This window comes from Phaenicophaeus curvirostris, chromosome 20 (genome assembly GCF_032191515.1).
Source record: "Phaenicophaeus curvirostris isolate KB17595 chromosome 20, BPBGC_Pcur_1.0, whole genome shotgun sequence".
NCBI classification, from domain to species: Eukaryota; Metazoa; Chordata; class Aves; order Cuculiformes; family Cuculidae; genus Phaenicophaeus; species Phaenicophaeus curvirostris.
The window spans coordinates 784,912-806,606 of NC_091411.1; the positions used below are offsets into that span (position 1 = coordinate 784,912).

A 21,695-nucleotide genomic window follows, 5' to 3' on the forward strand; every position below is an offset into this window, starting at 1 on the left:
CCCGACCCTCCAGCAGATCCACGCTTCCACCCAGCTCAGTGTCGTCCGCAAACTTGCTCAGGGTGCCCTCGATGTCTCCATCCAGGTCATTGATAAAGACGCTGCACAGGGCTGGGCGCTGGGAGGGCCGTGCCGCGGGCGGCGGATGGCGGGGAGGGCCCTGTCGGGGGCGGGCGGGGCCGCGGGCCGTGGCGGATGTGGGCGGAGGGCGGTGAGGGCCGCGGCGGATGTCGGGGAGACCCGGAGGGCGGCGGCGGGTGTCGGGGAGCCGGTGGGTGCTGGGGATGGGGGAGCTGCCGGCACCGATCAGCCTGGCGGGGACCCCCGCCGCAGCCACCTCTGTTTCCCTCCCAGGCGATCCCGGACGGGCCTCTTCGCAGAGCTCCCTCCCTGCCCCCGGACCGGCTCCCGAGCCCAGGTAGGCACCCCCGGGCTTCCCCGAACCCTCCGAGCCCCGCTCAGCGCTCGCTGTCACCGGGTGCTGGTCCCACCGGGTGCGGGACGGGGAGGAGCCCTGGTGGGAACGGCGGAACCGTGGGTGGTTTGGGTCGGAAAGGACCTTAAATCCCATCCAGTCCCACCCCGCCATGGGCGGGGACACCTCCCACTGGATCAGGGGCTCCAAGCCCCATCCAACCTGGCCTTGAACCCCTCCAGGGATGGGGCAGCCACCCCTGCTCTGGGCAGCCTGGGCCAGGGCCTCCCCACCCTCACAGCAAAACATTTCTTCCTAAGATCTCATCTCATTCTCCCCTTTTCAGCTCAAAACCATTCCTCTTATCCCACCCCTGCACTCCCTGATCAAGAGCCCCTCCCCTGCTTTCCTGCAGCCCCTTTCAGCTCTGGAAGCTGCTCTAAGGTCTCCCCACAGCCTTCTCTTCTCCAGGCTGAACAACCCTAACTCTCTCAGCCTGTCCTTGTATGTGAAGTCCTCCAGCCCTCAGACCATCTCCATCACCTCCTCTGGACTCACTCAGCTCCATGTCCTTCCTGTGCTGAGGACTCCAGAACCAGACACAGAACTCCAGGTGGGGTCTCACCGGAGCGGAGCAGAGGGGCAGAATCCCCTCCCTGCCCTGCTGGTCCCAGGATCAGCCCAGGACACGGTTGGCTTTGTGGGCTGTGAGCACACATTGGTGGCTTGTGTTGAGCTCCTCATCCCCCAGCACCCCAATTCCTTCTTAGGGCTGCTCCCAATCCATTCTTGGGGTGTTTTATTTCCGAAGGGCTGATTCAGGCAGTGGGAAATGGCAACCACAGTTGGGGCTCATCCCCCACCACGCTGCTGGTCCTGGGCCCCCGCAGGGCACGTCTGGGCCCCCCAAACCCTGCCAGGAGCACAGTAGAGGCTGGTGAAGGATGGGCAGGGATGTGGGGGCAGACATCACCGAGCACACGTGGGTCTGGGCATCACTGAAGCCAGGTTTTGTTTGCCAGCAGCCAGTCGGTCCCTGCTGATCCCTGCTTCTCCCCTCCACAGGATCCTTTCCCTGTTGACGGGAATGAAGGCGTTTCTTGCTTGCCGGCTCTCGGCCTCACTCCCTGCAGGTGCGTTTTTCCAGTGGAGAGAGATGGTAAGAGGTAGTAAAGTGCAGGCAGGTGGGTGGGCTTCTCGAGCTGCTGCTTCCAGCCCGGTGTGAGGTTCAAACACTCCTTCCCAGCAAATTTTGGAGAGATGGATGCTGAAAACTCTGCTGATGGGCTGCAGGCAAGCACCCCAGAGCTGCATGCGCCTGGAATAAATCCCACCAAGACTCTGGGGCTGAGACCTTCTGCAGGGAAGTTCCTATTCTCCTAAATTTTTTTTTTATCCCTTTTTTCTTCTGACAGGAGAGATTCCACGCTGGCAATCAGCGGCTGAGCCGCACACTGCCCACTATGGCTGGTAAGTCTGGGCTGGATTTGTGCTGGGGGTGAGAAACACCCTGGCTCTGTCTCCTCCCTGCTGAAACTTGAGGGTGCCCGCAGGCCACTTGCTGGGATGTGACAGCACCTGGGTGTTGGGGACAAGCCAAAGTTTTAGGAGCTGGGGTGGGTTTTGGTGGGTCAGGGTGAGATCCCACCCAGCTATTCCCATCAGGAGATGGCCTGCGGAGCTGGTGTTGTCGCACAAGTCACTTGGGAAGCACAGGGAGGTGCTGAGCACCCCCCGACTTCACTGTGGTCCCTTTGACTTTGCAGGCTGGTTTAAGCGGTTCCTACACAAGTCCAAGTCCAGCTCAGCAGAGAGCAGCCTCAACAGCAGCCGGTCTGCTTCACCCTCACATTCCTCATCCTCTGCTGAGAACTGCACCTCCACCAGCATGAGCCTGGTGAGGTCGGTTCACCTGTCTCCCACCTCGGTGTCAGACATCAGCGCTTTGGGCAGTGCACGGTGGGCCAAGAGCTATGACGTCTGCATCTGCCACAGCGAGGTGGACCTGGAGCTGGTGGAGGAGCTGGTGTCCTACTTGGAGGGTCAACCTGAAAGCTTCCGTTGCTTTCTTCAGCTGCGGGATGCGGCGCCAGGAAGTGCAGTGGTGACGGCGCTCTGTGATGCTGTCCAAAACAGCCACTGCTGGGTGATGCTCATCACCCCTGACTTCCTCCAGGACCCGTGGTGCAAGTACCAGATGCACCAGGCATTGGCCGAAGCTCCGATGGCCAATGGGCGCACCATCCCGGTGCTGAAGGGTGTGGATCGGAAGGATTATCCCAGGGAGCTGCGAAACCTTTACTACATCTACATGGCGCTGAAGGAGAACAGCTTCAGGCAGATCAGAGACACCATCATGCGCTGTGAGTACAACGGAAGATGCTGGTGAAACGTCGCTCTGGTGAGGCAGAGACATGAGAACGGTAGAGACGTGAGAAGGCTAGAGATGTGAAAAGTCTTTAAATAGTTGATTTTTAGATGAACTGCTTGCTAACAGGGCTCATCCGCTGCCTCCACAGACCTCCAGGAGCTGTGCCGGAACTCCACGAGCAGGACGGACTAGAGCCAGGAACGGGCACAGGCAGCCCAGCAGGTGTTCTGGAGCTGCTGATGGTGGATCAGGATGCGGCCATGTCCCGCTGGACCTCGGGGCTGAAGCCGAGCTGCTCAAACCAGAGCTGGGAGCCAAAGCCAGTGAGGTCCTGACCCCTGTGGAACCTGCTGCTTCCCAGGATGCTGCCAGGATCCCCCAAAACCCCTCAGCAGTGACGGGGACCGGAATGGGGACACCCTGAGGTCCCCGCTGCTCAGCATGCACTGAGCTCCAGTGTGGGAGGCGTGCAGGGTATTTGATAGCTTCCCAGCTCCCTTGGAGCCCCAGGAAACTGTGGGAGCACTGGGAGAGGCGCTGGCGCTGACTGTGCTGGGCCTGGTGGAACTGCGTAAAGGCAGAGATTTAAAATGTTGGAGTGTTTTATTCCCTGGTTTGTGGGTGTCTGTGTGGTGGAGGGGTGGGAAGGAACCCCGGGGGCTTGTGACCCCGGTGGGAGGGGTGACCTGGTGGGAAGGGGTTGCCTGGTGGGGGGTGGTCCTGCACTGAGAGGGCACTGGAGGGGTGAGCCAGCAGGGGGCAAAGCCACAGGGGTGGCAGTACCATACCTGGAGGGGACTGGGGGAGGTGGAGGGGCTGAGCTGTGCCTCGGGGAGGGGCAGCCCCGGTGGCGGGGGTGACCCTGGGGGGTTGATGGAGCCTGCCCAGAGCAGCGGGGACACAAATGGGCTTTAGGGTCCCTCCTGCAGGGGGGTTCGGGGGCTGGGGCAGCTCGGTCCCAGGGGAGGCTGAGAGCTGGGGTGATCCAGCCTGGAGAAGAGAAGGCTGTGGGGAGACCTTAGAGCACCTTCCAGGACTGAAAGGGGCTCCTGGAAAGCTAGGGAGGGGCTTTACACCAGGGTATGAAGTGACAGAATGAGAGGGAATGGCTTTAATTGGAAGGGGGAAGATTTAGATGAGACATTAGGAAGAAATTCTTCACACTGAGTATGAGGAGGCCCTGGCCCAGGCTGCCCAGAGCAGTGGTGGCTGCTCCATCCCTGGAGGTGTTCAAGGCCATGTTGGATGGGGCTTGAAGCCCTTGATCCAGTGGGAGGTGTCCCTGCCTATGGCAAGGGGTGGAACTGGATGGGCTTTGAGGTCCCTTTCAACCAAAACCACAGGCTGCCCAGGTAGGTGGTTGAGTCACCTTCCCTGGAGATGTTTAAGGGATAGGTGGACGAGGTGCTGAGGGGCATGGTTTAATGAATGGTTGGACTTGATGATCCAGTGGGTCTTTTCCAACCTGATGATTCTATGATTCTATGCCTAGACTCCTGGAAAAGACTCCTTTTGAGGAGGAGAAGGTGTCAGACCTGCTGAAGAAGCCCACAGAACTGGAGCTACAGATGTGTGGTGACGTTTACAGCATGTACCCCCTTCTGTCCTGCCCCGGAGCTGAGTGCTTGGCTGCCTTGTGCAGGCAGTCCCAGTGGTTGTGGCTGGGATGCCAGCTGGCATGGTCCTGCCGGTACCAGAGCAGGGATGGAGCGAGACAGGTGCACGACGCTGCTGGACCTGGCCACGCCAGCCCTGTCGTGGTTTGGCTGACAGCGGTGATCTGGCCAAGGCGAGGAGAGCAGTGGGTCACTGTGTGTCTGATGGTGACAGCCTACTCCAACAGCTGCTGTGCTCCATGCCCTGTCAGGCACCTCGCTCAGCTCATGAGTAGCTGGCTGTTAAATGGCCATCACTTCATTACCTACAGTCATCTGCCTGTGCCTTGATTTAAGATGAAGAAGGTTTGATAGAAGGTTTAACAAGGCCAAAGGCCGGATCCTGCACTTGGGGCACAACAACCCTGGGCAGCTACAGACTAGGAGAAGCCTGGCTGGAAACTGCCTGGAGGAGAAGGACCTGGGGGTGTTGGTTGCCAGCGACTGACCATGAGCCAGCAGTGGCCCGGGTGGCCAAGAAGGCCAATGGCATCTTGGCTTGGATCAGAAACGGCGTGACCAGCAGGTCCAGGGAGGTTCTTCTCCCTCTGGACTCGGCACTGGTGAGACCGCTCCTCGAATGCTGTGTTCAGTTCTGGGCCCCTCACCACAAGAAGGATGTTGAGGCTCTGGAGCGAGTCCAGAGAAGAGCAACGAAGCTGGTGAGGAGGCTGGAGAACAGGCCTTATGAGGAACGGCTGAGAGAGCTGGGGGTGTTTAGCCTGGAGAAGAGGAGGCTGAGAGGAGACCTCATTGCTCTCTCCAACTCCCTGAAAGGAGGTTGTGGAGAGGAGGGTGCTGGCCTCTTCTCCCAAGTGACAGGGGACAGGAGAAGAGGGAATGGCCTCAAGATCCCCCAGGGGAGGTTCAGGCTGAAAATGTTTCACAGAAAGGGTCGTTGGGCAGTGGCAGAGGCTGCCCAGGGAGGTGGTTGAGTCACCCTCCCTGGAGGTGTTTAAGGGACAGGTGGATGAGGTGCTGAGGGACATGGTTTAGTGATTGATGGGAATGGTTGGACTCGATGATCCGATGGGTCTTTTCCAAGCTGATGATTCTATGAAGAGGGGTCTGTGGGGCTGAAATCTTTCCTTGTGGGTTTTTTTTGGCAGTTATGTCAGTTAGTCTGGTAAGGAATTGTCTCTCCCCATAAGGTTTACCTTGAAAACAGTCTCTGCAGAGCACGTCACCTTCTCCTCACCCAGGGTGTCCTCTCCTGCGCTTTGTTTTCATTGCCCGATATCACCTGGTGCGGGTGAGCAGCACCGTGTTTGCAGGGGTGAGAGACCTCTGCCTCTGCTGCTGATTTCACACATCCATGTATTATGAAACCCAATTAATAATGGAGCATGGCGAGGTCAGATGAGCGAGTTGGAGAGGTTCCATGGAAGCCTGTCATCCTGCAAGACAGGATGGTGGTGGAAAGGTGTGCTGTGGCTGTGGCTCTGCGGCCGCCGCTGGCAGTGGGGCTGTGCTTCTGGCAGGCTGGACACTTCAGTGCAGTGCTGGAATGAGTTTAAATTCTGGGAGTGCAGTGTTTAATTATGTGTCAATGCTTCCATAAACAGTGACAGTCAAACAGGTTTAACTAGAGTCAGTCAGTGATAGCCTTAAGTAAGAAGTTGTTGCGGTCCTGAATTAAATTTCCAGGGTGTTTGATAGGCCTTCCTCAAAATGCTCCTGTTTTAGTGCTGTGTCCATGGGGTAGGAGGAAGCGGTGTCTGGCTTTGTTAGCTTGCGAGCTGTACAAAGCTCCTCTTGTCCTGATGAGGACTGGATGATGGAGGTTTCAGCATTGCCAGGCCACATCTTAGTGGCAGGAAAACAGCAGCACCGTGGTTGTTGCGGTTGCCCGGAGTGGGAAGCTGTTTGAGCTGTGCTTTCTCAGTTGGAGAGGTTCCTGCACAGGCACCCACTGCGATGGCAGCTGGCAGTGGCTTGCAGCGATTCCCAGGAGGTGGCCTTGCAAGGCTGAAATCCCCCTGGCCTCGCCAGCTGTGCCCGCGTTTGACTTCCCTTTGCTGCAGCGCTGCGACTCCAGCACTATTCGGGTAGCAACAGCCCCATGGGGTGAATGTTGGGGTGTCCTGTGCAGAGACAGGAGTCAGACTCAGTGATCCTTGTGTGTCCTTTCCAACTCAGGACATTCTGGGATTCTATGATACATGTGGAAGAGCAGGTTGTGCAGCCCTGGGGATGGCCAGATGGATGGGAGGTGTGGGACTGCAGGGTGCTGCTCACCCCCCTGACCCTGGCACTCTCATGGAAGGGTGTCCTGGTGGCAGGCAAAACAGTGCACAGACAGAACCAATGCTTTGGTGGCCACCAGCATCCCTGGCACTGCTGCTCCCGTTACCGCCAAGGAGCCCTCAAAGGGAGGCTCAGCTGGAACATAGTGGCTGCTCGTTAGCCCGAACCTGCCCCAGGTGTAATTAGAGTAATGAGATAGCCGTGCGCAAGCTGCGCAGAAGGAGAGGTGTGAGTATGGTAGGCAGCAGGCACCCCCAGTGCAAGGACCAACAAAGCCCGGAAAGGTGGAGAGAGGTGAGAGGCTGTGCCTGTTCACTCTGAAACCTACTGAGAATTACTCCTGCTCAACTCTTCAGCTCCACCAGGATGCAGATATCACCCTTCTTCACTCGAACTCTGCTCTGCCCACATGAAGCAGTGTCCTGCACCCACCTCACCTGGTGACTGCACCTTGGAGAGGTGCCTGGCCATCCTGTCATTGACAGGATGTGGAAGGCATCCAGGGATGGATCCATCTCACCCAGCTGGAGGTGGCATTTGGTGCTGGAGTGGATGGGCGGCCATGCAGACAAGACCCAAGGCTACTGCCATCTGCACTCAGCACTGGGACAAGAGCAGAAGAGTCCCCAATGTGACCCCACTGTCCCAGCAGTGCACTGTGACTGGCAGCGTGACAGTAGTGACATGGGGACCCTTAACCACTGGGACATCCCCACAGAGGGGCCGCAGCCTTCCCTGGGGCATCCTCTTACTGGTGGGAAACCAGGCTGTGAAGCCTCCTTAGAAAGGGCATGCCATGGTGGTTGTGAACATCACCATGGTGGCCATGGACGCACAGGGGTGCATGGTGGGCATGGAGGCACCATGGTACCAAGGTGCGTGGTCGCCTCAGACACACCATGATGTCCTGGTGGCTGTGGAGGTGCCATGGAGTTGGTGGCCAGGGACACATTATAGCAGCATGGTGCTTGGTGGCCGTGCACATGCCACGTGCGTGGTGGCCACAGACAGACCACGCTGGTGCGGTCGCTGTGGTGGTACCATGGTAGCAAACTGCACGGTGGCCATTGACGTACCTTGGTGTCATGGCATCAATGTTATGGCCTCAAGCTCCACCAGGGGAGGTTTAGGCTGGACATTAGGAAAAAATTTTTCATGGAATGGGTCATTGGGCACTGGACCAGGCTGCCCAGGGAGGGGGTTGAGTCACCTTCTCTGGTGGTGTTTAAGGGATGGGTGGACGAGGCACTGAGGGACATGGTTTAGTGTTTGATAGGAATGGTTGGACTCGATGATCCAGTGGGTCTTTTCCAACGTGGTGATTCTATGTTTCTATACCATGATGAACTGTGGACATACCACCCTGGCAAGGTGTACAGGTGGCCATGGGTACATCATGGTGGCAGCACACTTGTTAGCCATGGCCATATCATGGGGGCACCATGGTGGCAGGGTGCGTGGCCATGACAGATGCACTGTGATGGCAAGATGCTTGGAGGCCATGGTCAGGTCATGATGGCATCTCCAGCCCTGAGGAGGCCCACACCTTGGCAAAGCTGCCAGGGACTTGGCCCCACCTTCTCATGAGGGGGTGCTCTCCCAGAGGGAATCACTGCTCCCCAACTTGCAGGGGCTGCACAGGCTACTACACTGGGTTTAGGGGGTGTGAGGGGGCTCTACCAGAGGGAAATGCTGCTCCCAGCCTTCAGGAGGATGTCTCTCCAAGGACTCAGCTGCCTTTATTCTGCTTCCAAGGTTGGAGCCTCCCAACCCTTGGGAAAGCTGGGAGAATGAGGTCAGCCTTTGCTGGGCACTGGGAGAGGACTGGGAGGCTGGTACGAAGTCTTGTGAGAGAGGAGAGCTGTTGGCACCTCTCACACCAGACTTGCGCTTGTCTCACTTGCAAAGCCTTTATTGCTTTCCAGGAACTCTGATCCAGGGCTTGGCCCTGCCTTACTTCACCCCAGCCCTTACCCAAAGCTGCTCCCGAGACCTCTTGAATGGTTGGTTTGAGGGGGACAGAGCCCCTGTTCCCCACCCTTGGTGCGATGTAGGCTGCACTGCATCCACCATCCCCGCATCCCCCAGCACTAGTGATGGACACTGGTGCAGCTGCCCTGGCACAGCCCTGCCCGGGGTCACTCGCTGGGGGCTGGCACGCGGTGCCCTGCAGGAGGTGACAGAGCTGCTCGCTGCACCCCACAGCCTCTGCCTCACCAGCCGCCCCCCCAGCTCTAAACCTTGCCCCTGGTGCTGCGTATGGGGGTCCTGGCAGTGCCTGGGCCCCCCTGCCCCCATCCCGGTGCCAGAGGGACTGCAGGGTGGGTCGAGGGGGTCTGGGCCAGGCAGGGGGTTGGCACAAGAAGCAAGAAGGCACTTGTGTGTTAGTGTGATGTTGGTTGTTGCTGGCACCTCTGAATGGGTGCCAATTTGAGGCATTTGGGTACTAGGGCACAGCTCCTGCTCTCTGCCCTCCCGAGCGAGTGCAGGCAGGGCTGTGGGGATGGCAGGACTGGCGTGGGCGCTGGCTGCTGCCCGGCTCTGGCCCTGCGCCCACCTCACTGTGGCGACCGCACCACGGAGCGATAGGCTTGTATGATCTCCTCGTTGTTGGGGCAGGTGTATTTGAACTCCTTGGCTTCGCCGGCGCTGTTGAGGTAACGCCACACACCCCGCAGGTCCTTGGGGATCCCGAAGCGGCGGTAGTGCTGGCACACGACCTGCAGGCAGGCATGTGGTGAGACCGTTGCCAGCCCTGTGCACCTGTGATGTGCCAGATCCCCCCGGCCCAGTGGTGGCATTCATGGAAACTGGCCAGGAACGGGGACAGGCAGTGAGGGGACATCCTGGGGCTTCGCGAGATGGGAGGTGGCACTGGGATGTGGAGGGGAGCGAAGTCTTGGGGGTGGCACCATGCTGGGGACGGGTTCTGGGGGACACTGAGCAGAAAGGTTGGCAAAGGAATAGGGGGCAGCCAGGGGAGGTGTGAGCAGCATGGAGAAGCCAGGGAAAGGGGAAGGCCACAGTGCCAGGTCAGCTGCATTCACCTGCACGATGTTGAGCTTGGGCAGCAAGTTGCAGTCAGCCAAGGTGAGCTGGTCCCCGTCGAGGAAGCGGCGCTGGGAGGTGCGGCGCTGGGGGTCCTGGGCCAGCTCATACTCCAGGGGGACATTCAGGTACTCGTCCAGCTTCAGCAGGGCCCGCAGCAGGCTCCGCTGCAGCGCTGTGGGATGGATGGCAGTGCTGCCAGGTCAGCACATGGCCCCACTGTGGGGGCACAGGGACACGGCCCTGCCATGGCCCTGTGCCCACTCCTCCTGCCTCGCCCCAGCTGGCACTGCCCTCCCAGGAGAGCCCTGGCACCGCCGCACAGGGCTGCACGGGGAGAGACAGGTCACGGGGGGACCTGGCTTTGAGTCACCTGGGCTTCTTTGGGTGGTGGCACCTGGGAGGTGGCATGGAGCATCACACCCCCCACCCCAACTCCTCACCCTCATCCTGGGCAGGCACGGGGTTCTTGATGAAAGTGGAGAACTTGTGGAAGATGTCGTTCCCAGCCAGGCTTGACTCCCTGTACTGCGGGACCAGGCTGGGGAACCTGTGGGGAGGTGGGAAGGGCTGGAGCAGGAGGCAGGGGCTGGCAGGCTGAGGTGCTGCCAGCCCATCCCTCTTTGCCCCATCTCAGGGCGATGGTGGTCACTGACGTGGGGGGGCCCAGCTTGTCCTCCAGGAAATCCTCAATGGTGACGGTGTCGGTCTTGGGTTCACCGTTGTAGAGTAGAACGGGCAGCTGGGCACCTGGTGCGAAGTCCTTCAGCACATCCAGTGCCCTGCGGGAGATGGGGGTGGATGCTGGTGCCCAGCAGTGCCCAGGGCTCTGCAGAACATGCACCCGTGCTTATCACAGAATCATAGACTCCCAAGGTTGGAAAAGACCTTTGAGATCATCAAACCTGACCATACCTGTCCACTACTAAATTGTATCTCTAAGCACTGTCCGAGTGTGTCTGTGTGTGCGCAGTGTCCTGGGCAAAGGGATGAGGGGGTGTCCCCGAGCTGCACCTGCACACCAGCTTCCCTCAGGCAGAGGCGCAGGGGGATATGAAGGCTCCACGGGTCCCACCTTCACATCCTTTCCCAAGGCGCTGGAGACCCCCATCCCTATCAGTCACTTTCCCTGCCCAGAGCCGGCAGCGCCTTGGAGAGGGGCACCACTCACCTCTTCGTGTCCACGGTGGTGAGGGTGAAGGGCACCCCTTTGAGCAGCAGCACCATGAAGAGCCGCTGGCAGAAGGGGCAGTGCCCCACGCTCTCTCCATCCTCACTCGCCTGCAGGCAGAGAGGGGGAGATCAGCTGCCCTTTTGCCCGACACGGCCACGGCAGGGGCAGTGCTGGCTGGGCAGAGCCTGCAGCGGAGGGGTGATGGTGGCAGGGTGTGTGCCACCGCCCCGGCCAAGCCCGGCGAGCTGTGCCGGCAGCCGTAGCACCCGCTATTGCCAGGCAGGGTGCCAGCCCCGAGCCCTGCTGCTCTGGGGCCCCTGCGCCCCACCCAGAGCAGCCAGCGTGGCACAGCGAGTGCTGGCCCCGGCACCCCAGCTGCCGAGGGGGCAGTGGCCGTGGTGGCACCTTGGCAGCTGGGGCAGCGGCCAGCGCAGCGCGCAGGGGCTGTGCCACAGGGAGGTGATGGCGATGCAGCTGGCCCCGGCATCATCCCACGTGGGTCCCATCCTGCCCTGTGCAGCCAGACAAACTGCCTTGGGTGGGCAGTGGCTGGGAAGAGCCCGGCAGGTGTGGGCTGTGGTGTCCCTGGTTTGGGGGGGGTCAACCCATGCCAGCATCCCACGCCAAGCCCCCACGACCGCAGCACTACCCCGTGCCCTGGGGAAGAACCCCAGCTGCCCAGCACGCCGGGGCTGCGGTGGGCAGGGGTGCCTGGTGACCCCAGCAATGCCAGAGCTCTCTGCCAGATGCATCCATGGCCCTGGGGCACCCCGAGCACCCGTCACCCTCTCACCTTGATGAAGAGCTGGATTTGGGGTTTCTCAGCCATGCTGGGTCGCGGCTACCCACAGAGCAGTGACTGTGGCGTGAGTGTCGTGCCGGAGCCTCAGCCCCTCCCAGCCCACATTCCTCCCCGGGGTGCACCCGCTGCCACCCACGCTTGGCCCCACGGTTCAATTTGGGACGCCCAGCCGTGGGGCCCCGGCCACCAACCACCGCCGCTGCTGCCAGCACGGCTACGGCCAACATGGCTGGCAGCACCGCCAGCTCTCACCGAGCCTCGTGCCCCCAGCCAGCCCCACCACCCACGCGGTGCCAAGATGCCAAATGTGGGTACAGCTCCCCACAAACGCCCAGCCCGGTCCCTATGGTCCCCCAGCCCTGGCACTGAGAGCAAGCACGCAGCCTCGCCACCTCCAGTTATTATTTTTTTTTTATTTAAAATGATCATTATTTTCACATTTCATCTTTTTTGTTGTTGTTGTTTCTTTTGCTAGCAATGTACAGGCTCCTCCAGGCGTCCCCACCCCTCGGGGTGCCCTGTGCGTGGCACCGGCACCGTGCCCGTGGCTGGTGGCCAAGGACGTGCAAAAGGGAGGTGAGGTGGGATGTGGGGCCGGACTCCACGAAGCAAAATGTTAAGGCAGAGGCCACCCCTGCCCAGGGGTGATGCCCTCCCCCTCATCCCACCACCCGCCCCGCAGTGCCCCTGGCAGGCCTGGGCAGCCCCCAGCCCAGGTAGGTCACCACGGCCACCCAGGCTGCATAGGACATAAAAGCATCTCGACCGTCCATGAAAAGCCATGGGGCATGGGGAGGGTGGCAGAGCAGCAAGGTGGGGGCAGCTCAGCAGATGGGAGAGTGCGGGGGGGAGGTCCTCGCTCCTGGGTCCCTCCTGGAGCTCTGAGCAAGTGGCACTCACCTGGCATTGCCCGGCAAGTGGCAGCGGGCAAGAGCAAAGCCCCAGCCGGCACAGAGAGCGTGGCCCTGTGCCCACCCCGGGGTGCCACCACTGAACCCCAAGATGACACCCTCCTCTCTCTCCCTGGTGGCAAAGGGACAGCCCCGAGCTGGCGCGTCCCCCAGCACCCACGCGGACAGCAAAGTGTGCCCAGCAAGGGCTCAGGGGGCACCGGAGGGGCTGCCCACCCCAGGAGCAGCCAGTATGCCGTTAAAAAAAATATGGTCTGAAAAATCTGAAAATAGAGCTCATCTCCCCCAACATTTCCCCTATTGAAAATACTGTATTTCGTATCACAATCCCTAGCACGGCATACGGGGCTCGCGAGCCCGAGGGGACAGCAGGGAGGTCAGTAAGTAGGGGGCTGGTACTGCCTGCTTGGGGCATCCAGAGAGCCCAGGGGGGCAGAGAGAGCAGCCCAGACTTGGGTGCTCCCCGGGCAGGGGGGACTGGCCCAGACTGGGGCACCGGCAGGGTGGTTGGGGTCAGAATAGTGGGTGCTGCCATCACCCCATCGCTGAGCATGGCTGTGGGTCAAAGAGCTGGGTTGCGCTGACGGGGGACGCTGCGCAAAACCCCAGCGAGTGACAGGACCCTCTGCAGAGAGGAGGGGCACTGCAGGCTGAGGGGTGCCTGCTCCAGCCCCACCACCTCAGGAACCTCCACCAGGCTGTACCAGTGCCCAGCCGAGCTGTCCTGTCCTCGTACCTCAAACCAACCCCGTTCCCAGCTTCAAATGCCACCCAGGGCGGCAGCAACCTCTCACCCAGTGCCACCAGTGCCCCAACAAGGAACCCGTGCAGCCAGCTCCCGTATTGGGCCAGATGCTGAGCAATTAGTGCCAGAGCAAAGAGGAAAAGGAGGGGTCAGCGCCGAAAAGGTGGCAGAGCTGCAGAGCTGCCCTGCGGAGGGGGATGTGGGCGGCAAGGGCGGGCAGGAGGGTGAGGGGCTCTGAGAGGGGAGCTGTGGGTGGGGGCAGAGGGGAGAAAAGGCTGGTGCCAGCGTGTGAAATACCCTGTGAAATCCCCCTCTGCCCCACTGCCTGCCCCTCAGCTTGGGCACCGCTGCCGGCCCTGGGGACGGTGCCAAGGGCTCAGCACACGCCCGGCCAGGGACGTGGTGGCCGAAGCCCCCGGCTGGCAGCAGCACCGGGCAGGCAGGACGCGCCAGCAGGGATGAGGTCCCCATCTTGGGCAGGCTGGAGTCAGACAGCGACATCCCCGGCAGTGACAAATCAATCGTGGGTGAAGCATCCGAGCTCTCGCCCTGCGGCCCCGCAGCCCACGCCCCTCCCAGCGCCAAGGGCAAGCGCCAGCCCAGGGCACCAGGCAAAAGCAGCCGTCCTCCCTCCAGCCCAACAGGGCCAGGCATGCGGTGGTGCCAGGGGACGTCCCCACAGCTGGGGTCCCCAGGGCAGGTGCAAAACAGGCATCCACAAAGCGTATGTGGCTGGTAGCACTGGAGCCCAGCCTCATCCTTCTCCTCGCAGTCTCTGTCCGTTGGCACGCACCGGCGGAGCAAACTGGCCAAGGAGGTGGCCTCACCCCACGCGGTGACACCATCCCTCAGCTGAAAGGGACAGAGGCCACCCGGAAGGCGGTGGCTCATGAGGTCCATCCAGGCTGGCGTTGCAGCCGCCCCGAGTCCTCCCTGGCAGGTGCGTCCAGCCACGGCAGCTCCGCTTGACGGGGCAAAGGGAGGGGAGAGGCCAAAACGGGTAGGTGGCTCCACAGCCAGGGGTTGCGGCTGCCCCTAGGCTATCAGCACAGAGTGTCCGTGTTGAAGGAGAGCTGAGCCTGCAGGCAGGGAGATGGGCAGGGCTCAGGGCTGGGGCTGCACACGGGCTGCCCGCTGTGCCCAGCACACCCAGGGCCTCACGGGCAGCTCTGAGGCCGCGCGTGAATGAGGGACGAGGCCAAGGACTGGATCCTGGGTCACGGACTGGGCTGTGACTGCTCACAGGGCCACGTCCATGGGAGGGCCTAAGCACCAGCCCAGCTCTCAATCCCAGTCCTAACCACAATCCCAACCCAAATATCTCAGTCCTGCCTGGGAGCAGCACCAGACCCACAGGTGGGGAGAGGAGCTATAACTGCTCCCAGTCCACACAGCCAGAGGTCACAGTGCCGGCCGGCCACCCCACAAGCCCAGAGCTCCCTTCCCCAGGAGCCTCCAGGCGGGCCGAGTCCTGCACCGACCAAAGGACTTGGGCATCTGGGTTTCTCGCACAGCTGGGACTGACCCTTGGCTCAGGGTCTTGTTGCCTTGCATGGAGGAGTCTCAGAATAGCATGGGGTACTGGAAAAACCTCCCAGCAGCCTGGGGGTGCATCCCTCAATCCCAGCTGTGTGTCTAGATGAAGCCAGAAAGATGCTTATGCCCAGTCTTTGCCCACCCACATTCCCACCTGCGCGATGTCAGAGAGAGCTGGGAGGAGAGAGCTGGGCAGGGCTGGCAGGGGAGAGAGCTTGTTGGGAAGAGCTGGGGGTGCCCCCACTGATCCCAGCACCCAGCGAGCCCACAGCAAGGCCCCGCAGGCATCTGGGGATTTTGAGCCTGTGGGCAAGGAGACTGCAAATCCAGCCAGTGTTTCCATTGGTAGAGGAGAAAAGTAAGGGGGTGTGAGAACCCCAAGTGGGCAGCTCCTGCGGGGCCAATGGCTCTGCCTCTGCACCCTGGAGGTGGGAGCTCCCCGATGTGCTTGAGCCTTGGCTTCAAGCCCAGAGCTTGTCCTCTTGCGGGCACTGAAGGAGCCCAGGGTATCCAAGGCTATAATCCCTCTGGCTTGGGCTTGGGGAGCAGCTCTGCTCTGCTCCATCGCCAGCCCCACCATGGTCCCTTCCCTGCACCTGGTGCTGTGGTATGCTGGACCCCTAGATCTGAGGACAATCTCATACCCTCTCCTCCTCGAAGCTGATGAGGCCCTCGTCGTCTGTTTCCAGGTCCTCCTGCTCCTCCACCACCAGGGCCCGCAGCTCGGTGGGGGCAGCCCGGGGGCGCAGCAGGCTCAGCACGCGCTCCAGGGGCGACTGCAGGGCACAGCTGGGGCTTGTCTCCTGCTGTTCCAGGTTGTCACTTTGCTTCTTAGCAAAATTCACGAACACCTTGCAGGGAAGAGGCCAGAGGCTGTGAGGGACCCTCCCCAGCACCTCCTCCCCTTCCATACACATCCCTTGAGCTGGGCCCCAGCGCATCCCACGGGGCTGCAGCCGCCCCCATGCCCTACACCCAGCTCCAACTCCCATCCTAAATGTGTATTCTGCAAGGCACTTTGGTACAGCCACCCTCTCTGGGGACAAGCATCCAGCCGTCTGTGCCATCCCCAGCCTCACGTTGTCCAGCGTGGTCTGGCTGACGGAGTAGTCTTCAATGCCCAGCACGTCCACCACTTGCTCCATCTTGCTGAAGACCTGCGCCAGCGAGATCTGGTCCGACTTCAGCTGGTACTGGGCCTTGGTGTGGTGCCGCTCCTGCAGGGGATGTGGAGGTAACATTTCCTTCCCAGCACTCCTCCTGTCACCCCACAGAGGGTCCCACAGAGGTGTCCCCTGGGAGGTGAAGGCTGCCTGCACTCCAGGGGGATGCTGCTGCCACCTCTGGGAGCTCACCTTGAGGACGGCCTCGGGGAAGTTGCGGTTGAAGAACCTCACCACCTCCTTGATGTTGAGACTAGACTTTGTGCGCACCGTGATCATGTAGCCATCTCCAAACCTGCACAGGGACAAGAGACCCTGTTGAGGACCTGCCCCTTGGCCTGCACCAATACGGAGAAGGACTGATCCCATGAAATCATGGAACGATTTGCATCAGAAGTGTCTTAAATCCCATCCATTTCCATGCCACTGCCATGGGCAGGGACACCTCCCACTGGATCAGGGCCTCCCCACCCTCAGAGCAAAACATTTCTTCCTAAGATCTCATCTCAACCTCCCCTCTTTTAGCTGAAAATCATCCCCCTCTTCCTATCCCTGCCCTCCCTGATCAAGAGCCCCTTCCCCAGCTTTCCTGGAGCCCCTTTCAGTCCTGGAAGCTGCTCTAAGGTCTCCCCACAGTCTTCTCCAGACTGAACAACCCCAACTCTCTCAGCCTGGCCTCATACAGGAGGTGCTCCAGCCCTTGGATCACCTCAGTGGCCTCCTCTGAACTTGCTCCAACAGCTCCATGTCCTTCCTGTGCCAAGGACTCCAGAACCAGACAGAGGGCTCCAGGTGGGGTCTCACCAGAGTGGAGCAGAGGGGCAGAATCCCCTCGCTGCCCTGCTGGTCCCACTGCTCTGGATGCAGCCCCAGGTCATGGTTGGCTTTCTGGGCTGTGAGTGCCCATTGTCAGCTCATGTTGCACTTCTCATCCACCAGCATCAAATGTTATAGAATCATAGAATGATTTCGGCTGGAAAAGACCTTTAAGATTGAGTCCAACTGTTGATCCAGCCCTGCTAAATCTGCCACTAGACCATGTCCCCAAGTACAACGCCTACTAGTCTTTTAAACACCTCCAGGGATGGGGACTCAATCACCTACCTGGGCAGCCTCTGCCAGTGCTTGACAACTCTTTCAGTAAAGAATTTCCCCCTAATATCTGACCTAAATCTCGCCTGACGCACCTTGAGGCCATTTCTCCTTGCCTTGTCAGCAGCTACCAGGGAGAAGAGACCAACCCCCACCTCTCTACAAACTCCTTTCAGGCAGGTGCAGAGAGCGATGAGGTCTCCCCTCAGCCTTCTCTTCTCCAGGCTAAACATCCCCAGCTTCCTCAACCACCGCTCACAACCCTCCAGCCCCTTCCCCAGCTGTTTCCTTGCAGTGAGGGACCCAAAACTGAACCCAGGATTCGAGGTGCAGCCTCACCAGCGCCGAGTGCATGGACTAGGCATGGTGCGGCCAGCAGGAGCAGGGAAGGGATCATCTTCCTGCACTTGGCGCTGGTGAGGGTGCACTCGATTCCCTCATCCATGTTTTTGATAAAGATATTAAACAGAACTGGCCCCAGTACTGAGCCCCAGGGAAGTACTTCTCTACAGGACTGCTCTCCAGCAGCTGCTGTGCCCACCAGAACAGTAACAGGACCCTCAAACGAGCCTGTCCCCTGCCCACTCTCCAAAGCAGCACCCACACGAAGGGCTGACATCTTGCCATGGGTGCCAGGCTGTCACACACACGGGGTGCTGGTCCCCCAGCGGGCTCTTACCGGTTCTTCAGGTGCTGGATGCTGCCAAGACACTTGAGCCGCCCATTCACCATGATGGCCAGGCGGGTGCAGAGCGCCTCACACTCCTCCATGCTGGGGAGACAGGGCAGGCTTCAGCAGGGTGGCATGGGGGACAATGCCAGGCGGGTAGCCAAGCACCCCAGGCCATCACTTGGGTGCCACAGCCCCATCACCAGGGATGGAGAAAGCAACCCAGGTTCCTTCTGCTCCCCGTGTCCCTGCCAAGCACCATCTCCCTGAGCCCAAAGAGCCCTCTCCCACCCATTCAGCACCCCAAATACATCTTTGGCACAGCCAGAAGGCCCCTGAGACCTGTGGGACGTGAGCACCACAGAGCGCCCCGTTTTGAGGACATCCAGGATGAGGTTCCAGAGGAAGCGCCGTGCCTTGGGGTCCATCCCTGTAGTGGGCTCATCCTGTGGGACCAACAGCATCCTCAGATATCTCAGAGCTGGGAGGGACCCTGCCAGCCCTTCCCATTACCCAGGACAGAGCTGAGGGCAGACAGCTCCCACCCACAGTCATTTCTCCACCCAAGCCTGGTGCCAGACCCAGGGACACAGGGAGTGGGAAGAGGGCCCCGAGGGCAGGGTGCTGGACCCTGGGACACACCAGGAAGATAAAGGCTGGGTATCCGATCAGCGCAATAGCTGTGGACAACTTCCTCTTGTTGCCTCCGCTGTAGGTGCTGGCGGGCTTGTTGGCATACTTGGTCAGCTCCAGCTTCTTCAGTGCCCACTTGACCACCTGCAAGGTGTAGGGAGTGGCTGTCACCCTGCCACGGCCATGGGGCTGGCAGAGACGGCAGTGAGCAGCCCACAAGTGCCTGGGCTCCACTGCACAGGCCAGCTGCCTGGGGGATAAATGATGCGCCAGTGCAGGGAACCCCATGGCAGACCCTGGCAGAGCCACAAGCGTCGGTGGGAGCCTGCAATGGTGTGTGCCCAGCCCTGGCACCCCATGCAGGTGCACCGCTGGGGTGGCACTGCCATCAGGGTCCCCACTGGTGCGCAGGGAGGGAGATGCCATTCCCACGGCACAGCGCCAGCCTATGGGCACTGGCAGTAGCCCACCCTGAGCCCTACCCGCTCCTCGTCCTTCCAGGGGATGCCGCGCAAGCGTGTGTAGAGCTCCAGGTGCTCCTGCGCCGTCAGCTCATCGAAAAGCGCATCAAACTGGGGGCAGTAACCCAAGCTCTGCTGGACCTGCAGGAGCTCCTTCAGGATGCTGCAGGAGAGGATGGAGGGGCCATGGGGGAAAGGGGTTGCTTTATGGGAGCACTCATTACTCCCTCCTCTTTCACACGCCCTTATACTGAAGCATTTCTATCAGGTAACCCACAACAGGCAGCCCTGGCCAAGAGCTGGTGTCGCTTGCCACCACCCAGCTGATGGTCAGCCCAGCAGGACACTGAGGAGGGCCCCGCGGAGTCACAGGAGCAGACTCGCACTGCATCATCCCAGGAGAATCCATGCAGACCGTGCCACCCCAGGACATCAGGCAGTGCCCGCATGCCCCACCCAGCCTGTGCCCCAACCTGTGCCCGTTAACAAAGGCCTCTCCGCCTGTGGTGCTCTCGTCGCCCGTCAGCATCTTGAAAGTGGTTGTCTTGCCCGCGCCATTGACACCCAGTAGCCCAAAGCACTCCCCGGGCCGCACGCCCACGCACAGCCGGTCCACGGCCAGGATGCGCCCAATCTTGCGGGACTTGTATACCTGGTGGGGCACAGGACACGGTATCAGCTCCCCAGAAGACACTGGGACCCTGTCTCAATCCCCAGCCTCAGACGGGATAGTTCTGAGGTGTCCCCATGCAGCCCAGGCACTGCGGCCACCCCGCTGCGGCACCTTGGTGAGGTTTTCAATCTTCAGCATGTCATTGTCAGCATCGCCGCGCAGGACACGGTGTCGCTCATTGGCCACATCAATGTCGTCCTCAATGGGTTTGGTGGAGACGGGCAGCCGCCTGCAGGAGGGCGCACGGGGCCCGGTGGGGATGCGAGCACAGCAGCTGCCTGCCCGCATCCCTGCTCCCCAGCTCACACGAACCCAAGGAGCAGCCTTGAGCGAATGGGCGCCACCAGCAAAGCTTCTCCCCACAGGCAGCCCCTACCAGTTCACCCCCCACTGCCCAGCTACACTCACTGGGGCTTCCGGAAGAAGTTGTACTGGCACATGATGGTGATAAAGAAGCCAACAAAGCCTTCGATTGTCATGGCAACCAGCCCGCGCGTCACGATGTCCCATTCAAAGGGTGATTTCATTTTATCGAACTGCCCTGAGTGGGAGAAGAGAAGAGAGAAACTGGGGGCACCTTCCCATGGGGACACCTTCCCATGGGGACAATGCCATCATATATCTTGAGTTGGCTGGTGACAATGACACCATCCTGCTCCCACGTCCCCTCCCCTGCCACAGCTGCCTGGGCTGGCACCGCTCACAACAAGGCTCTCCATTCATGGTCAAAATCATCTTGCAACTTTTCACCCTCAGCAGGATGACAACAGAACAGACAGTGGGCACTGGATGGATTTATCAGCTCCTGCCCCAAAATTGCCCCTCGTGATGCCAGCAGCACCTGGGCTGCACACGAGAGCTGCCTGAAAAGCAGGGAGCAGCAAGGGCTGCTTGAGGCCAAGCAGAAGCTGGGAGAAGCTGATCCTCACCCATGTCTCTTCCTGCACCCCAGTCCAGTTCACATCACCTGGCTTTTTGCTCCACATCGTTCTGGGCCTCGGGAAGGCCCACCGGGATGTGGAGGAGAAATGCCAGCACTGTGGTCAACCCCAGCCCCACAAGCCCTGGAGCAAGGGAAGGAGGGAATGAGAGGCCATACCAATCTTGGCGTAGTATTCGTTGATGTACTCATTGTAGGCCATCTCCATCAAGCCGTGGCCCAGGTTGTAGTTAGGGAATACGAGGAAGCAGCTCTTCAGGTAGCTGTTCACCAACTTCAGATCCTACAGGGCCAGGCAGAGAGGATATAACCATCAGAAACAGCCTTGAGGACCGTGACTGCATGGTAGGAGCAGGATCCCTACCAAGATACAGCCTGGTCAGGTCTCACAGCTGACCCTGCTGCGAGCAGTACTTTGGAGCAGAGGTCTGAGGTCCCTCCTAGCCTGAGCTGTCTCCACCCCAGTGGCAGCTTCTTCCTTCCTGGTGGCCCTAGACAGAACTGAGAACCTCATACCTTGTCATGCTCAAAGAGCTGCAGCAGGAACGTGGCGACAGTGGCCGTGATGCCAATGAAGAGGTTGATGACGATGAGAAAAACGTAGGCAGAGCTGGGCACCTCAAACCAGAAGGAGGCAGGGTACATGATAGGTGTGATGGACCAGCTGAGAAGGTGAGTGGCAGGAGCACACGTCAGTGTGGCAGGAGAGGAACTAGGCAGCATCAGCCATTGAGCCTTGGGAGCTCCCTTCTCCCAGCCCCATCCTACCCGGGGGCTCTGTCCCCCAGCCCTCACAGCCCAACAGCTCCAGGAGCTGCAGAACATCACTCAGGTGGGCAGCCCTGAGGTCAGATCCTGCAGAGAGCCACAGCGCATAGAATCATAGAATCACCAGGTTGGAAAGGACCCACTGGATCATTGAGTCCAACCATTCCCATCAATCACTAAACCATGTCCCTCAGCACCTCGTCCACCCGTCCCAAGCGCCCCCCCCGAGTAACGTACCCGTAAAGCAGGAAGAGGGAGAGGACGGCGGGGAAATTGGTGGGTGAGGTGTACGCTGGGAGGTCGAACACGAACAGGATGATGATGCAGCATGTGGCTGGCACCAGGTAGTTCAGCTGGAGAAGACAAACTTGTGAGCTAGCCGCACGCTGGC

At 60.3% G+C, this 21,695-nt stretch overlaps 3 protein-coding genes across 8 annotated transcripts in view; 1 reads left to right on the forward strand and 2 right to left on the reverse strand.

Annotated features, from left to right (window-relative positions):
- The first annotated feature begins 246 nt into the window (after window positions 1–246).
- On the forward strand, window positions 247–3,380 carry TIRAP (TIR domain containing adaptor protein). Of its 5 annotated transcripts, none has more exons than XM_069873141.1 (6): window positions 247–271; window positions 355–418; window positions 1,481–1,599; window positions 1,831–1,885; window positions 2,182–2,778; window positions 2,935–3,380. In XM_069873141.1, exons 4-6 carry the CDS (start codon window positions 1,879–1,881, stop codon window positions 2,976–2,978), a joined length of 648 nt encoding a protein of 215 aa, XP_069729242.1. In that variant the 5' UTR covers window positions 247–271; window positions 355–418; window positions 1,481–1,599; window positions 1,831–1,878; the 3' UTR covers window positions 2,979–3,380. The 5 variants fall into 5 exon arrangements, with proteins under 5 accessions (XP_069729242.1, XP_069729244.1, XP_069729245.1 ...); XM_069873144.1 differs by lacking the exons at window positions 247–271; window positions 355–418 and adding an exon at window positions 853–1,028 and having other exon boundaries at window positions 2,182–2,317; window positions 2,411–2,778; XM_069873143.1 differs by lacking the exon at window positions 247–271 and having other exon boundaries at window positions 323–418; window positions 1,481–1,548.
- Window positions 3,381–9,210: 5,830 nt separating this feature from the next.
- CLIC3 (chloride intracellular channel 3) lies at window positions 9,211–11,759 on the reverse strand. Its single transcript, XM_069873572.1, has 6 exons — window positions 11,704–11,759; window positions 10,908–11,017; window positions 10,393–10,518; window positions 10,180–10,286; window positions 9,736–9,911; window positions 9,211–9,408 (listed from the first exon to the last, which is right to left on the reverse strand). Exons 1-6 carry the CDS (start codon window positions 11,737–11,739, stop codon window positions 9,247–9,249), a joined length of 717 nt encoding a protein of 238 aa, XP_069729673.1. The 5' UTR covers window positions 11,740–11,759; the 3' UTR covers window positions 9,211–9,246.
- Window positions 11,760–12,110: 351 nt separating this feature from the next.
- The window catches only part of ABCA2 (ATP binding cassette subfamily A member 2), a 38,652-nt gene continuing 29,067 nt past the window's right edge, over window positions 12,111–21,695 (reverse strand). For both annotated transcript variants that reach the window (XM_069873571.1, XM_069873570.1), the window contains exons 36-49: window positions 21,542–21,657; window positions 21,053–21,200; window positions 20,696–20,819; window positions 20,005–20,137; window positions 19,708–19,825; window positions 19,397–19,575; window positions 18,945–19,086; window positions 18,472–18,606; window positions 18,172–18,275; window positions 17,839–17,931; window positions 16,260–16,362; window positions 15,984–16,121; window positions 15,549–15,755; window positions 12,111–14,447 (exon numbers count right to left, since the gene is read on the reverse strand). In XM_069873571.1, coding sequence (XP_069729672.1) covers window positions 14,412–14,447; window positions 15,549–15,755; window positions 15,984–16,121; window positions 16,260–16,362; window positions 17,839–17,931; window positions 18,172–18,275; window positions 18,472–18,606; window positions 18,945–19,086; window positions 19,397–19,575; window positions 19,708–19,825; window positions 20,005–20,137; window positions 20,696–20,819; window positions 21,053–21,200; window positions 21,542–21,657 — 1,776 coding nt within the window. In that variant the 3' untranslated portion in view covers window positions 12,111–14,411. The remainder of the gene's footprint in view (window positions 14,448–15,548; window positions 15,756–15,983; window positions 16,122–16,259; window positions 16,363–17,838; window positions 17,932–18,171; window positions 18,276–18,471; window positions 18,607–18,944; window positions 19,087–19,396; window positions 19,576–19,707; window positions 19,826–20,004; window positions 20,138–20,695; window positions 20,820–21,052; window positions 21,201–21,541; window positions 21,658–21,695) is intronic.

What these genes read in the sequence shown, in the direction of transcription:
- TIRAP (XM_069873141.1), top strand. An exon ending in CAGAGACACCATCATGCGCT is followed by an intron (nt 2,779 to 2,934) that starts GTGAGTACAACG and finishes CTGCCTCCACAG; the next exon opens with ACCTCCAGGAGCTGTGCCGG.
- CLIC3 (XM_069873572.1), bottom strand. Translation starts at nt 11,739, where the DNA reads ATGGCTGAGAAACCCCAAATCCAGCTCTTCATCAAG. An exon ending in ACCACCGTGGACACGAAGAG is followed by an intron (nt 10,519 to 10,907) that starts GTGAGTGGTGCC and finishes CATCTCCCGCAG; the next exon opens with GGCACTGGATGTGCTGAAGG. An exon ending in CCAAGCTCAACATCGTGCAG is followed by an intron (nt 9,409 to 9,735) that starts GTGAATGCAGCT and finishes GCCTGCCTGCAG; the next exon opens with GTCGTGTGCCAGCACTACCG.